The 16,394-nt window shown below is 42.1% G+C and overlaps 1 protein-coding gene and 1 long non-coding RNA gene across 4 annotated transcripts; one reads left to right on the top strand and one right to left on the bottom strand.

Annotated features, from left to right (window-relative positions):
• Nucleotides 1-241: 241 nt before the first annotated feature.
• On the bottom strand, nucleotides 242-3,237 carry LOC129855719 (transmembrane protein 11, mitochondrial-like). Its single transcript, XM_055923672.1, has 2 exons — nucleotides 2,639-3,237; nucleotides 242-1,251 (listed from the first exon to the last, which is right to left on the bottom strand). The coding sequence occupies exons 1-2, from the start codon at nucleotides 2,683-2,685 to the stop codon at nucleotides 735-737; spliced, it is 564 nt and encodes a 187-aa protein (XP_055779647.1). The 5' UTR covers nucleotides 2,686-3,237; the 3' UTR covers nucleotides 242-734.
• On the top strand, nucleotides 1,191-13,646 carry LOC129855720 (uncharacterized). 3 transcript variants are annotated; one of them, XR_008759554.1, is made up of 4 exons: nucleotides 1,191-1,280; nucleotides 6,560-6,687; nucleotides 10,302-10,362; nucleotides 11,302-13,646. It is a non-coding gene; the product is annotated as an uncharacterized LOC129855720 (long non-coding RNA). The 3 variants fall into 3 exon arrangements; XR_008759552.1 differs by lacking the exon at nucleotides 11,302-13,646 and having other exon boundaries at nucleotides 10,302-10,851; XR_008759553.1 differs by lacking the exons at nucleotides 1,191-1,280; nucleotides 11,302-13,646 and adding an exon at nucleotides 2,233-2,320 and having other exon boundaries at nucleotides 10,302-10,851.
• Nucleotides 13,647-16,394: the final 2,748 nt, after the last annotated feature.

The following is a 16,394-nucleotide window of genomic DNA, read 5'->3' as shown; positions in this document are numbered from 1 at the left end:
CAGAACAACACGATGGTAGCGATTCAACATGTAGAATAGTTGAGAAATGAATAAAGTCAATAGGACTTGCTGCGCATGGCTGCATTTGTGTTGGTCTGTCTTGTTCTTGACAACTTTGACTGGTGAGGGATGACCAAACAAGTATGTTTAAAGGTCTTGACTTTGTCTTTGTTCCAAAGAGTGACTAAACCTAGAAAGACAAAAATCTGAAAACAAAGATAGTCGCCTTTGTGATTCAAGACATGGTGTAGAATTTGTTTAATGAAAAAGAAAATACAGAAAGGAGAGTTTGAAATATCCTAATGTTTAATGAAAGGGTGACGTACTGATCAGCAAGAAAGGGGTACAGTAAAACTACAAGGAATAGACAAATGTTGGTAATACTTAAGTCTGTCCATTTCAACTGCAACACGATTCAGTCTATTTATTTTTACTTAGCTACCATTGTGCACTAACTTAGTGTATTGTGGGATACAGGGACAGGGAAGAGGCACAAGGGTTCCATATGGATAAGTGCACTGGTGATGTCACTTACAAGTAAAGAAAATGAGAAGGTAAAAATAATTCCTTCTAGATTTAACTATATCCCTCTGATCCATCAAACAGCCCAAAATTAAGCGCCCGCTCAAGTGGGGTGGGGGGGGTTAGGGGCAAATCCTCAACTGTGCTCATGGCTTCCACTTGGTGGATTCTTTTCCCGTTATATATATTCTTAAAACCTCTTCCGAGTGTGCTCATACCGCGTAGAGTTCGTAGATCTTCTTGGCGCAGTAGGCCAGGGCGGCCAGCGCTATCGTGTTGTGGAGTCTCTTTCTGTGGATGTCGTCCCTGCGCACCAGCACCACTGGCGTGGAGGAGGTGAGTGTGTGCAGGGGCAGCCGCGAGAGTTTTTGGCTGTTGTACTCCACCTGGTACTTGCAGCAGGGATCGAACTGCCAGGAGATTCCATAGAGGGTGGAGCATGCCACGCTGAGGGCACCAGTGGGCAGTGCTACGTAGCGCGAGTACTCGGGCGGTAGCGAGAGCGGCGTCAGGAGGCAGGCGGTACCTGACAGCACGGCCATCTTGTGCAGGCAGTTGCCCACGGCGATCCAGCGGGCCGTCTCATCGCCAATGCGCGTGGGCTCGATCACAATGTACTTGTACTGTGCCTCCAGTGCCTGCTCCAGCTCGTACTCAAACTGGTCCTGCGCGTTTTCCCCGTTGTAGATCTCATGAACGATGTAGCAGTCCGTTGCCGCCATCACTCCCCTGTGCACAGAGAGAGGAGATTATAAATAGTAAGTAGATGGAAAAGATCATTAGGCAAGGCAAGTGGTTGCACCATTTTTTAAACGATATAGAGATCTATATATTGCCTAGCTCCCTTATCCTACCTCATTTGCACATGCTGTATATAGATTTTTCTACTGTATTATTGATTGTATGTTTGTTTATTCCATGTGTAAGTCTGTGTTGTTGTATGTCTCGAACTGCTTTGCTTTATCTTGGCCAGGTTGCAGTTGCAAATGAGAACTTGTTCTCAACTAGCCTACCTGGTTAAATAAAGGTGAAATAAAAAATATATAAAAGATGAATACCACTTGTGAAGAAATAAGGGGAACTACTTTTTAAAATTGACAGTCCATGACCTTGATATCAGATTACTGCACAACAACTTTTTTCAGCACAATGTATGGTAAGAACAAAACACTTGTGTGTTACTTGTGCATGTTTGACATAAATAAGAGTTGTTGAATCAAAGGGAAAGTAGGGTATTTTCTCGCGTTTAAAATTCTCAGTTCACTCACTAGGCATCAGTCACTGTCAAGTTGCCTGTTAGTAATAAGCTATGGTATTAATGCTAACGTAGCTATGGGCAATAAACAATATGCGGGAGAAAACAAATGCAGCTATAACAAGTGGAAATAACACACGTGTAAAACTCGAATCCTTCACTTTGCAAACATTATGCCCCGCGCAAGAGTGCTAACTAGCTCCTAACAAGGTTCACACGGTTAGCTAAATAAGCCTGCGTTCGTAAATTCACCCTGGCTGAGCACACTGAGTCAGTCTAACACGCCAGAGCGAATTCTGAAAGCACCCGTCAAGTAGCTAACTACTGTTAGCTGGCTAACGTAAACAAAACTCTGGGTTAGCGAACATGTTGATCATTCACAACTGTGTAAACAATTCAAGTAACAGCTATATTAGTTGTTGTGCTGTATTGGATGCAGCTTGGCATAACGTCAGGTCATAACGTTACATTGGTTAACTCCACCGCTGTTTGGAAGCTTGCTGCTCTGAAAACTAACGTTAGCTAATACGTAAATTGCAAGCGGTGAGTTATCGGTCGTATAACAACGTTATATTTGATATGAGCTAGTATATCTACTTTGTAACGTTACGACATGTTTTCACACTATTTTAGTTGGGTGGCTAACCTATCCAGAACTTGATTTTGAAGCTTTGATGAACAGGCTAGCAAACATGCTAATCAAAACATCACATGAGCAGTTATGGAGGAAGGAATTCGGGAAAGTGACAGCTGTATTCAGCTTTTAAAAGCCATATGATGGAATAGTGAATGCGTGGCGTATCATAACATAGACCTTGGACACAAATAGTCGTGATATGGCAATGATTGAGTATAACTGACCTCTCCCTGTTGACTTGGACACCGCGCCTCCTTCCCAACGACGCCATCTTGGAGAACCAACACACGACTGCTGTCGACGCAGTGCAAGCTAGGATATGTAGTGTAGGCTATACTTGCAATACACTGCGAGGACGACTTCATGTACTTTGTCGTACTACATTTTCCATAATTAATTTAATGCATGTAGGATGTACCACTCATTATTTACACCGTGTAAATGTAGAGGTCAGTTTAATTTACACTAGTACCTTTTGGCATAAACTGTAATGCAAAATGTGCTCAACACAAATGCGGTAAATGCTGCATACACAAATCATGTTCATGTCTTGTAACAGTTGGGAGATGACCAATTGCAAGCAAGGACAACACTATGGGACTCGAATAGGACAAACCATTCTATAGCCAGGTTGCGCTGCAGGTAAATTATTCCACTTGCTAATTCCCCTTATGGGCTACACTCAGGTAGCGTAGTGGTTAGAGCGTTGGCCCTGTAACCGAAAGTTTTGCTGGATCAAATCCCCGAGCTGACAAGGTAAAAATCTGTCGTTCTGCCCCCTGAACAAGACAGTTAACCCACTGTTCCCCGGTAGACCGTCATTGTAAATAAGAATTTGTTCTTAACGGACTTGCCTAGTTAAAATTTTAAAAATAAAACACTCAAGCTTCATTGCAACTGACTGTCACACTGAAGTGGGTGTGATATTTACCTGCCTCGGTTTGGTATACTCGCCCATATTGTGTCCTGTCCTCTATCCAAGCTTCTCTAGTGAGTTGATCTCTGGTTTAAATCGCACACATGGTGTAGAACTCTACACTTGGAAGTGTGTTGTAACCAAGCCAGTGTAAACCAAGGTATGTGTGTAAACCAACATGTGCAATTCTTTAGCCTACTCCCTGCCTCCATCTCCAATAGATTGATTTAATAAAGTGCACCTTCAAAAAGTAATCACCGTGGTATTCTGCAGCTCAGAGGTGAAGTATACTAGGAAACTTTAAATGTATAAGGCACTTCTAAATGATTGTAAATCAACATTTAAATTATTAGCTAGTTTAAAATAAGATGGACATAGAAAATAATATCAGACAGTCTGCAGACTTTATACCCATCTCTGTCAGACAGTAGACCTACAGAGCCAACCTCTGAAGACTGTCATCAGTTTTACTGCCTACCTGACCAGTATGCATTGTCACCTAGCAAATAGTATATCTCACCTAGGTCAAAGCCAGAGAATCCCTACTGCAGTTTAAGTTACTCAGCAAATAAAAAATACAAAGGGTAAAACCTGTCACTTGATATTGGAATTTTGTTTTCTGCTTTCTTAAGCCATGCTTGTAAACTGTATAGACAAAATTTCACACAAGATTTGAACTGTAGTAGAACAGAGCTGAATTAGTGCTTTTACAGACAGTAGAAGATCACCCCCACTGTCAATGAAGGTTCTATGGCAATGTCTCATGTCAGATAGCAAAGCAGCTTTCTGTACAGTAACATTTTAAGGTGAGATGTAGGCCTACTGAGGAGTGGTTGTCCTGATGAACATGGGGACAGTCTTAGCCAGCATAGCAGGAATAGAGGGAAGCGCCTCACTAGCCCAGAACAGGCTGACTGCATGTAGGGGATATAGCCCACAAGTTGATGGTCTAAAGTAAACCAGGTGTGGCCAACCCTCCACCCTCCTCCTGGAGAGCTATTGGATGTGCACACTATTGCGCCAACCCTGCTCTAACACACCTGACTCAGCTAATCAAGGTCCTGATGAACAGCTGTTTTTTGTCTTTCCGGTTTTGACGAGAGGACAAACATTGAAACTAAAGACCTGACTGATCAGGGTTGCATTTCACTCCAGAAAGCTGTTCCCTTCCTTCTGCCAATTCCCTGTAATATATGGATCTGTTTGTACTTCCTATGCCTTCCACTAGATGTCAACAGTCGGTAGAACGTTGAATGAAGTTTATACTGTGTTGTGGGGCCGGATGAGAGGGGAATGAGTCAGTGGTCTGGCAGATTTCCAGTTCCTGGTCATGCGCTTTCCTCATGATATCGCCTTGCGTTCCATAACTTCTACAGACATGAAGGAATGCTCCGATTGGAACGTTATTGGAAATCTATGATAACATCATCCTGAAGATTGATTCTCGACTTGTAATATAACCTTTTGAAGTTTTCGTCCGACGTTTGCCTGCATCTGTGCGAGCGTTTGGACACGTGTACTACACATGCTAGCAAAAGTAGCTACTTGGACATAAGTAATGGACATTATCGAACAAAATAACGATTTATTGTGGAACTAGGATTCCTTGGAGTGCATTCTGATGAAGATGATCAAAGGTAAGGGAATATTTATGATGTAATTTCGTATTTCTGTTGACTCCAACATGGCGGAGAAATGTTGTTAAATCTGAGCGCCGTCTCAGATTATTGCATGGTGTGCTTTTTCCGTAAAGTTTTTTTGAAATCTGACACAGCGGTTGCATTAAGAACAAGTGTATCTTTAATTCTATGTAAAACATGTATCTTTCATCAAAGTTTATGATGAGTATTTCTGTTATTTGACGTGGCTCTCTGCAATTTCTCTGGATATTTTGGAGGCATTTCTGAAAATGGCGCCAATGTAAACCCATATTTGTGCATATAAATATGCACATTATCGAACAAAACATAAATGTATTGTGTAACATGATGTCCTATGAGTGTCATCTGATCAAGATCATCAAAGGTTAGTGATTCATTTTATCTCTATTTCTGCTTTTTGTAACTACTATCTTTTGCTGGGAAAGTGGCTGTGTTTTTCTGTGGCTATGTACAGAGCTAACATAATTGTTTGTTGTGCTTTCCCCGTAAATCCTTTTTTGAAATCAGACACGTTGGCTGGATTCACAACATGTGTAGCTTTAATTTGGTGTCTTTCATGTGTGATTTCATGAAAGATTTATTTTTATAGTAATATATTTAAATTTGGCGTGTTACATTTTTTCTGGCTTTTGGCCAAGTGGGACGCTACCGTCCCACATATCCCAGAGAAGTTAAATCAGTTGATGTCACAAAGTGCTGTACAGAAACCCAGCCTAAAACCCCAAACAGCAAGCAATGCAGGTGGATAAGCACGGTGGCTAGGAAAAACTCTCTAGAAAGGCCAGAACCTAGGAAGAAACCTAGAGAGGAACCATCTGTAGGCTTCCTAAAGATTGATGAATGCAAACTACCTTTGCCATTTTTACTGCCTGGGGGGTTTTCAAGATTCTTGTGGACTTTTGGAAGAAGATTAAAAATTAAAGGAGCCATATGCGGACTGTCATTGAAAATAAATTTGAACTCATTGTCTGAAATGTAGCCATTCTCCTTAGCTTCTGTGAGGATCCCTTTCAATTCAGTGTTTAGGTCCTCTGTAGGGTTGAAGGTAAAAGATTGGTAGAATTCATCATTGTCTAATTGACGGTAGGCTTCTGTCACATATTTCTCTTTACTCCTGCTTTTTTAACCATAATCCGTCCATTTTTGGACAATGATTCAACTGCATCTCTCTCTGTCTTAGAAAGGTTACGTTGTGTTTGGTTAGAGTCAATTTGACCCTTAAACAGATTCTCCACATCAAATTTCATCTTCTTGGCAAATGTATTTAGTGTGGCATTCTGGACAATGGGACAAAAGGGGGACTTGGGCTTAAAAGGTGTTTTTGAGGGCACAAACTGCCTGACCTGAAACACTGGTGTCTGTACGTATTTTAATTTTCTTCTTCAGATAGCGTTACAGTTCATCTTCTCAACGGCACATATGTAACGCATGCCTGTCACCATTGATGGCCCTTGATAATGTCCCAATTACAATATCTGGGGGATAATCACATTTTCCCAAGCACACAAATCTCTCACCTGAGCTGTCATTCTATACAGTCAATTCTGTCTGGTCCTTTTTCCCACCAGCACACCAGCAGCATGAGCGAAGTTTGGATGTGATCTCTCTCCATGCTCACACCACATGCACGGTCTCAGGACTCATGCCGCACTCCTGCCGCTCGTACACAGGTTGCTGGCTTGGACTCAGATCACAGGTAGGAGTGGTGAAAGAAGGTCGTAGTGAACGTAATTTTTTTCTCTCCAAAAACAACAGCAATGTGTGTGTTAAAACGTAGGGCAAAAAACAAAGAAATGGCAAGACCTTACTTATCTGGGCGCTCCTTTTACGGCCGGATCCAGGTAACTTAATACTTATAAAACTGCAGAATTCCACTAACTGCTCTCCCGAGACACAGTCTCTGGAAACATTTCAAAGCGAGAGATAATGACACCCCCTCCTCTCCTGGAAGAGAAAGTATACAGTAGGGCAAAAAAGTATTTAGTCAGCCACCAATTGTGCAAGTTCTCCCACTTAAAAAGATGAGAGAGGCCTGTAATTTTCATCATAGGTACACTTCAACTATAAAATAAGTATTATTGTTAAGTTTGAAATAAACAGAGTAAAAACTCACAAATGACTAGTAAAGCTTAAACCAAGTTTATTCACCCACTGGGTCACACAGCTGCATAAGACAAAGACATTTACACAATGTAAGGAGTCTCCTCCTTACACATCTGGACAGCCAATACATCTCTGTTACTAGACAGGACTTGAGTGATGCCTGTTCTTTCTCACTTCATCTGACCTGACCTCAGCCCAAATTCCTCACTCCTCCCCAACTCACGGCTGTCCTTTTGAATTGTACTGTGGCCCTTCTCCTTTCCATAGAGACCAGTCATATATGGGAGTAAATCGTTAGACTCGGTGGCAAGATAAATGTTGTCGTGTCTAAGGGTAGTACATGCTAAATAAAGGACACATAAACATTGTGGTGGATTAAAACAAACAATTCATGATTGGAGGGAGGACAGTGGACTTATCATTATCCTGTTTTGTTTGTAATTAAGACTTTTGGGTTGCTGAGATGTAGCATAGTGAATACTAACAAAATGTACAGTAGCTCATGCATTTACATCTTACTGTCAATGGTGGGTGTAGCTGGTGCATTGAAGTCAGGCGCAGGAGAGCAGAGATGAGTGAACACAAAGTACTTTACTGAGGCAAGTAGTAAGACCAGAACGCAATAGCGTCACCAATACCAAATGCCTAAAACAAGTGAGGCAGCACACAGTACCACAAAGTACAAAGTACCGGCTGCCACAAAACACAGGTATACATAAAACCTGGTGCTAACCAGCCGGAAGCGTGCCAAGCTCGACAATAAACAATACCCCACACAGACATGGAGGGAACAGAGGGCTAAATATACATAGTAATTATGAGGAGACGTAAACCAGGTGTGCAGGAAAACAAGACAAAACAAATGGAAAATGAAAGGTGGAGCAGCGATGGCTAGAGGACCGGTGACGTCGACCGCCGGATGCCGCCCGAACCAGGAGAGGGACCGACTTCGGCGGAAGTCGTGACACTTACGATCGTAACCCGTGGCATATTTCTTCAGGACTTTGCCCTGGTATCTCTACACTACCTCAGGATCTTATTCTGGAATCTCTTTCATCAGGACTCTGTCCGGGTATTGCCAAACCGTGACCTATTCCTATAACAGGATTTTCAAAAAGTTCTTAGAACAGGATTTTAAAAGTTCCTAGAACTTTCCCCAATTGGAGGTTGCGTTTAAGAAAATCAGTCTCACCCTTAACTCTGTATGTTCGGAATGGCGTATCCCACTCAATGACGCTCCCTGCCGGTCCGAGGCGGGTCCCATCCTGCTCCACTCAGTCGGAGTGTGGGGCTCCCTGCCACATCTAACCCAGCCCCTGCGCACAGTTAACCTCTGTCTCCCCGGGATCAATCAGCAAGCGGAGTAAGCCATCTCATCCCCGTCGCAAATTTTTGTGGAATCTCTAACCAAAAGGAGAGAGACTATTCTTCAAAACAACTTCATTATAAGATTTGCAACAATGAAGCAATCAACAATCACTAAGAATAGTCAGAGTTGAAAAGTACAATGAACAGAGCTGTCTTTCGCCTTTTATAGAAAGTACATCCTTTTATCTTTGTGACAGTTAGCAAAAGTAATTTAGCTTGTCTGTGTAGATCAAGATAGCTGATATCGTCACCACTCTCTGTTCCTCCCTGCACTTCCCACATAGCTAAATTCCTGCCGATCGTAAACACAGGAGGTCACATACTGTGGTCGCACCCAAGCAGCTCATAAATCTGTACGCTCAGATTTATGACTAAGTCACACAAGACAAGTCTGTATCATTAATCCATTGTACAGGATGCAAGCAGGTCACTGACATTTCGACATCAAGCTGACCATTGTGCTTAACTCCTGTTTATAGCCTAGTGGCCAATTGAGACACAACAATGTAATACCATTATAATGATAATGTTTCAAGGTAAATGGCCAATTCTAACACAAAATAATACTCATAATATAAATAATGTGTTCCGTTAATCAATAGGCCATACAATGCATTTGCAAACTATCGAGGATAACCAAAAAACGTTTTGAAACGTATTTCCATTGTGGTCTTCTTGTTAACAAAATACATACTTCATCAATGAACAACAAATTAAAGATGGAAAACTAATTTAGTTAATTAAGGCAGTTTGAAAAAGGCAGTATGGCTTGATTGGATGGCGTATCGATGGTACAGTACAGCCAGGGAGAAAGTCTTCATCAAGGCCCATCTCTTTGTCCGACGTTCCCAGTTCCTCCATAGTAGCCTCTCCTCCGTAGGTAGCTGATCCTCCATTGCCGACAGTGAAGCACCCACTCCGGTGATGCTTCGGCTGCAGTAATAGAATAGTAATAGTTATAGAAATAATTTTTTAGCCCCTTAGGATCCACAGAGGAGTGAAAATTCATTCCTACACCGTCTTGTCCTGTCAATTATTTTCCTGTACTGTCCTGATCCCTCAACACTTCTATAACCCCTGAACTTTCCTGTCCCTTCTCATAAAAATCACTCCCATCCCGTACTAATTTTTGTGCGCAGAAATATGTAGGCTTTTGTTTTTGTTTAGAAATTATTTAAGTAATGCAATATGCGACTGTAATATGTGGTTGTCTTACCTATCTTTGTTTCAAAATGTTTTGGTACCCTTCCTCTAAGTAGTTGCATACTTTCAAAATAACTATGGCAGTAAGGTTTTTGCTATAAATCACAACTTGCACGTGCTCATTCTTTACTTTTTCAGTTCACACATCTATTTTTAGGCCCATATGCGAGTAAAATGGTCACACTGTAAAGCCCTGCATCACAAAGATCTGTTACCTCAATCAATGCATGGTAGATAAGGATACGGTATGTTATTTAAGAATAAAAAAGGTGCAGATAACTGTAAAGATCTCTTCTCACATAAAGAAGGGACTCCCGAGTGGCGCAGCGGTCTAAGTGTGACCATTTCACAACTGGCCGTGGTCGGGAGTCCCATAGGGTGGCGCACAATTGGCCCAGCGTCGTCTGGGTTAGGGGAGGGTTTGGCCGGGGAGGTTTTACAAGTAGGCCGTCATTGTAAATAAGAATTTGTTCTTTAACTGACTTGCCTAGTTAAATAAAGGTTAAATAAAAATAAATAAAATGTGGCTTCCAGTGACTTCCTTATGCTGTCAGGATGGCTGTTGTAGGTTGTATCTATCATGTAGTATGACTATATGAAACAGTGACTGATTACTTTTTTATATTCTTCTTTAAGGCACTGCATCATATACCAGCAGAACCTGTTGGACCAACACCAGACTGTTGTGGCATTATTTGTAAGTTCTCTTATTAGCTGCAGATCATATGTAAGACTCAAATGGAACTGTTTTGAACCCAGACAACACTGGAGGACAAAGCCATTGCGGCCAGGGCTATTCATCACATTTACATTTTTGTCATTTAGGAGACACTCTTATCTAGTGTGACTTAAATGAGCAATTAGATTTAAGTGCCTTACTCAAGGGCACATCTAGTCGGCTCGGGTATTCAAACAGCAACCTCTATGAAACAAAACTGCAGAAAACAAAATACTTCTAAAAGAACGATGGCAAAGTAACTACTGGCCCAAGGCTCTTAATCACTAGGCTATCTGCCCCTCATGAACCTCAATCAAGAAGACACAGCCCATGGTCCAGGTGTTGATTTCACACCTCATCAAGAGGATTGGAGAGACATGAGTGTTCTACAGTAGTTACATCATTAATAATGGTCCTGGTGAAGGGAATTGTGAGTTTGTGATTCTTTAGTAAACATTGTACCTTTTATTATTGTTGTCTTTTCTGTTTATCCCTCTTTTCCTTCAGCCCAACATCTGAGACAAAACTGTCTACTTCATTAGTGGAACAGTTTGTTTGCCTCAAGTATTCAGTTTCTAATCAAACCTTAGGTACCCTAATACGTAAATAAGTTGTAAGTTAGGCTGTAAGTTAGGTTTTAATTTGGAAACTCACTGCATTATCTATCATGGAGGAGCTCAACTATTTCCACTGATATGGAGCCCTTGAAGGTGTAATATTTTTTGATAGGTTTGACCAAATCCTAGCCATATTGAACAGAAAGGGTCTTTTAAAAAAAAACACAGACTTTTACATTTACATTTAAGTCATTTAGCAGACGCTCTTATCCAGAGCGACTTACAAATTGGAAAGTTCATACATATTCATCCTGGTCCCCGCGTGGGAATTGAACCCTGGTCCCCCCGTTTTATCTTCAAGGACGCTTGGTACACCCAAGGATGACGCCACCGTCTTTCTACTGGTTTCCTTGAGGAACACCTCAGGATCCTGAGAAAGCGGCGTCGGACACCAGGACGGCTCAACTCTACTGCTGCACCCACCGAAGATGACAGACCAAGCAGGAGTCCTGTCTTGCCTGGAAAATGTTTCAGTATATATATACTGTATATACACACCCACACACACACACACACACTCCCTCCTGGGAGGGGCAGATATTAAGACAGACCAGATCGTCTGTATTTATTCTGTTGTTACTGAGAGCTTTAATAAATGTTTTATTTATTTAACCTTTATTTAACTAGGCAAGTCAGTTAATGTTACGGCTAGACGTGCCGCTAGCGGGACACCTCGACAACATCCGGTGAAATTGCAGAGCGCGAAATTCAAACTACAGTATTATAAATATTTATTATTCATGAAAATATACGTGCAATACATCAAAATAAAGCTTAACTTCTTGTTAATCCAGCCGCAGTGTCAGATTTCAAAAAGGCTTTACAGAGAAAGCACATGCGATTATCTGAGGACAGCATACAAATGCTTAAATCATTTTCCAACCAGGCAGTTGCGACAGGAAAGTCAGAAATAGCGGTATAATAAATGCCTTACCTTTGAAGATCTTCTTCTGTTGGCACTCCAAAAGGTCCCAGTTACATACAAATGGTCCTTTTGTTCGATAAAGTCCTTCTTTATATCCATAAAAACTCAGTTTAGCTGGGCGCTTCAGTCAATAATCCACTGGTTTCCCTCCATCAAAATGCATACAAAATGAATCCCAAACGTTACTAATAAACGTATCTAAACAAGTCAAACAATGTTTCTAATCAAACCTTAGGTACCCTAATACGTAAATAAACGATCAAATTGAAGACAGAGAATCGTTATTGTCTTTACCAGAGATAAACAAAAAGAACACGCTCTCGTCCATGCGCATGGAAACACTACAGCCAAAATGGGAGCCACTTAGAAAAACTACAACTTCTACCTAATTTTTTACAAAAACCAGCCTGAAACTCTTTCTAAAGACTGTTGACATCTATTGGAAGTCCTAGGAACTGCAATCTGGGAGGATTTCGTCTTATAATAAAAGTGACAGTCATTGAAATAGTGGTAGGCCGATTAGTTTTTTTTGGGGGGGGGGTAGTTGGTCCTCTGGGTTTCACCTGCCATTTCAGTTCTCCTGTACTCACAGACGTTATTTTAACAGTTTTAGAAACTTTAGAGTGTCTTCTATCCGAATCTACCAATTATATGCATATTGTAAATGAGTAACAAGCAGTTTACTTTGGGCACGCTTTTCATCCGGATGTCAAAATACTGCCCCCTAGCCCAAAGAGGTTTAAGAACAAATACTCATTTACAATGACGGCCTACCAAAAAGAAAAAGACCTCCTGTGGGGACGGGGGCTGGAATTAGAATAAATAAATAATAAAATATAGGACAAAATACACATCACGACGAGAGACACCACACCACTACATAAAGAAAGACCTAAGACAATATAGCATGACAGCAACACATGACAGCACTGCATGGTATCAAGACAACATGACAACAACATGGTAGCAGCACAAGATGGTAGCAGCACAAATACATGGTACAAACATTATTGGGCACAGACAGCAGCACAAAGGGCAAGAAGGCAGAGACAACAATACATCACGCGACGCAGCCACAACTGTCAGTAAGAGTGTTCATGATTGAGTCTTTTAAAAGCTTGAGTTCCCACATATGCTGAGCACTTGTTGGCTGCTTTTCCTTCACTCTGCGGTCCAACTCATCCCAAACCATCTCAATTGGGTAGAGGTTGGGTGATTGTGGAGGCCAGGTCATCTGATGCAGCACTCCATCACTTTCCTTGGTCAAATAGCCCTTACACGGCCTGGAGGTGTGTTTTGGGTCATTGTCCTGTTCAAAAACAAATGACAGTCTTGCCATAATATGGACTTATGGACTGAATATTTAGTATTTTTTACCAAATAGGGCAATCAACTGTATACCACCCCTACCTTGTCACAACATCACTGATTGTCTCAAACACATTAAAGAGGAAATACATTCCACAAATTCACTTTTAACAAGGCACAACTGTTAATTGAAATGCATTCCAGTTGACTCCCTCATTAAGTTAGTTGAGAGAATGCCAAGAGTGTGCAAAGCTGTCAAGGCAAAGGGTGGCTGCTTTGAAGAATCTGAATCTGTTTAACACTTTTTTGGTTACTACATGATTCCATATGTGTTATTTCATAGTTTTGCTGTCTTCACTATTATTCTACAATGTAGAAAATAGTAGAAATAAAGAAAAACCCTGGAATGAGAAGGTGTGTCCAAACCTTTTACTGGTATTGTAAATGGTTGAGAGAACTTCTTACTGCCTGAGCTTTGTTGTTGATGTAAATTGAGAAAAGCGTGGGGCCTAGGATTGAGCCTTGGGGTACTCCCTTGATGGCAGGTAGTGGCTGAGACAGCAGATGTTCTGACTTTATACACTGCACTCTTTGATAGAGGTAGTTAGCAAACCAGGCCAAAGACCCTCAGAGACACCAATACTCCTGAGCCGGCCCACAAGAATGTCTTGCCGAAAAAGGTTATAACTAGAAAGGTTAATATCAGTGTTCAAAACACACTTTCTTAACCATGTCTCAGTAATGACCAACACATCTTGATTGGAGCTGTGATCCCACATTTTCAATCAATCAATTTTAGGTAATTAGCTTCTAGGTTAATGTGAAGAAAATCCAGGCGTTTACAAGAGCAGAAATCAGTGAAGCAGATATCAGAATTGGGGCTAGCAACAGCAGTTGGGCCAATGTGTACATTCACATATCCAGATATCATCAGCAGTAGTACAATCAGGGCACAGCAGAAGATAGGGAGAGCCTGCAGTGTTGATTTATGACATTTGAATGTGCATTCGATGGCAACAAGATTGTATTGTACAGCAATTTCATCAGGTAACATGAATACAAAGCCGGCGAGAGGTGGTTAGAATAGGATGGGAGGCCAACAGTCTGTAACCAATAGAGAGTCAGAGTCCTGAGTGTGGGAACAAACAGTCTGTTCCATGGTTGGGTAAACAAGCAAGTTCATAGTCAATAAAGCATGCAGAAGTCATGAAGCAAATAGCATAAAGCACAATAAAAAAAATACAATGTCTTCGGGCTAGCCGTTGTAAGTTCAGAGTCAATCGTCCCAACAGTACGTGTGTGGTGGAGGCGAGCGAAAGCTTGGGAGAGAGGGGGGAGTGTGGCGGGCGTACCTGTACCAGGTACAGTATATCACAAAAGTGAGTACACCCCTCACATTTTTGTAAATATTTGAGTATATCTTTTCATGTGACAACACTGAAGAAATGACACTTTGCTACAATGTAAAGTAGTGAGTGTACAGCTTGTATAACAGTGTAAATTTGCTGTCCCCTCAAAATAACTCAACACACAGCCATTAATGTCTAAACCGCTGGCAACAAAAGTGAGTACACCCCTAAGTGAAAATGTCCAAATTGGGCCCAATTAGCCATTTTCCCTCCCCGGTGTCATGTGACTCGTTAGTGTTACAAGGTCTCAGGTGTGAATGGGGAGCAGGTGTATTAAATTTGGCGTCATCGCTCTCACACTCCCTCATACTGACTGGTCACTGGAAGTTCAACATGGCACCTCATGGCAAAGAACTCTCTGAGGATCTGAAAATGTTTTTTGTTGCTCTACATAAAGATGGCCTGGGCTATAAGAAGATTGCCAAGACCCTGAAACTGAGCTGCAGTACGGTGGCCAAGACCATAGAGTGGTTTAACTGGACAGGTTCCACTCAGAACAGGCCTTGCCATGGTCGACCAAAGAAGTTGAGTGCACGTGCTCAGCGTCATATCCAGAGGTTGTCTTTGGGAAATAGACGTATGAGTGCTGCCAGCATTGCTGCAGAGGTTGAAGGGGTGGGGGGTCAGCCTGTCAGTGCTCAGACCATACGCCGTACACTGCATCAAATTGATCTGCATGGCTGTCGTCCCAGAAGGAAGCCTCTTCTAAAGATGATGCACAAGAAAGCCCGCAAACAGTTTGCTGAAGATAAGCAGACTAAGGACATGGATTACTGGAACCATGTCCTGTGGTCTGATGAGACCAAGATAAACTTATTTGGTTCAGATGGTGTCAAGCGTGTGTGGCGGCAACCAGGTGAGGAGTACAAAGACAAGTGTGTCTTGCCTACAGTCAAGCATGGTGGTGGGAGTGTCATGGTCTGGGGCTGCATGAGCGCTGCCGGCACTGGGGAGCTACAGTTCATTGAGGGAACCATGAATGCCAACATGTACTGTGACATACAGAAGCAGAGCATGATCCCCTCCCTTCGGAGACTGGGCCGCAGGGCAGTGTTCCAACATGATAATGACCCCAAACACACCTCCAAGACGACCACTGCCTTGCTAAAGAAGCTGAGGGTAAAGGTGATGGACTGGCCAAGCATGTCTCCAGACCTAAACCCTATTGAGCATCTGTGGGGCATCCTCAAACGGAAGGTGGAGGAGTGCAAGGTCTCTAACATCCACCAGCTCCATGATGTCGTCATGGAGGAGTGGAAGAGGACTCCAGTGGCAACCTGTGAAGCTCTGGTGAACTCCATGCCCAAGAGGGTTAAGGGCAGTGCTGGAAAATGATGGTGGCCACACAAAATATTGACACTTTGGGCCCAATTTGGACATTTTCACTTAGGGGTGTACTCACTTTTGTTGCCTGCGGTTTAGACATTAATGGCTGTGTATTGAGTTATTTTGAGGGGACAGCAAATTTACACTGTTATACAAGCTGTACACTCACTACTTTACATTGTAGCAGAGTGTCATTTCTTCAGTGTTGTCACATGAAAAGATATACTCAAATATTTACAAAAATGTGAGGGGTGTACTCACTTTTGTGATATACTGTACCTGTACGGGGAGACAGGCCAGGGCAGACGGTGAACAGATCGGCAAATGGTCCTTTACGACGTCCAAACAAAGTTGTCCCGTGGCTGTTGTATTTTAGAGATTGCGAGGATATCTTATTATGTGGTCTATAATGATATTAGCTGCAAC

The sequence above is a fragment of the Salvelinus fontinalis genome, chromosome 5 (assembly GCF_029448725.1).
Source record: "Salvelinus fontinalis isolate EN_2023a chromosome 5, ASM2944872v1, whole genome shotgun sequence".
In the NCBI taxonomy this organism is placed as follows: Eukaryota; Metazoa; Chordata; class Actinopteri; order Salmoniformes; family Salmonidae; genus Salvelinus; species Salvelinus fontinalis.
This window is presented reverse-complemented; position numbering and strand designations above follow the sequence as displayed.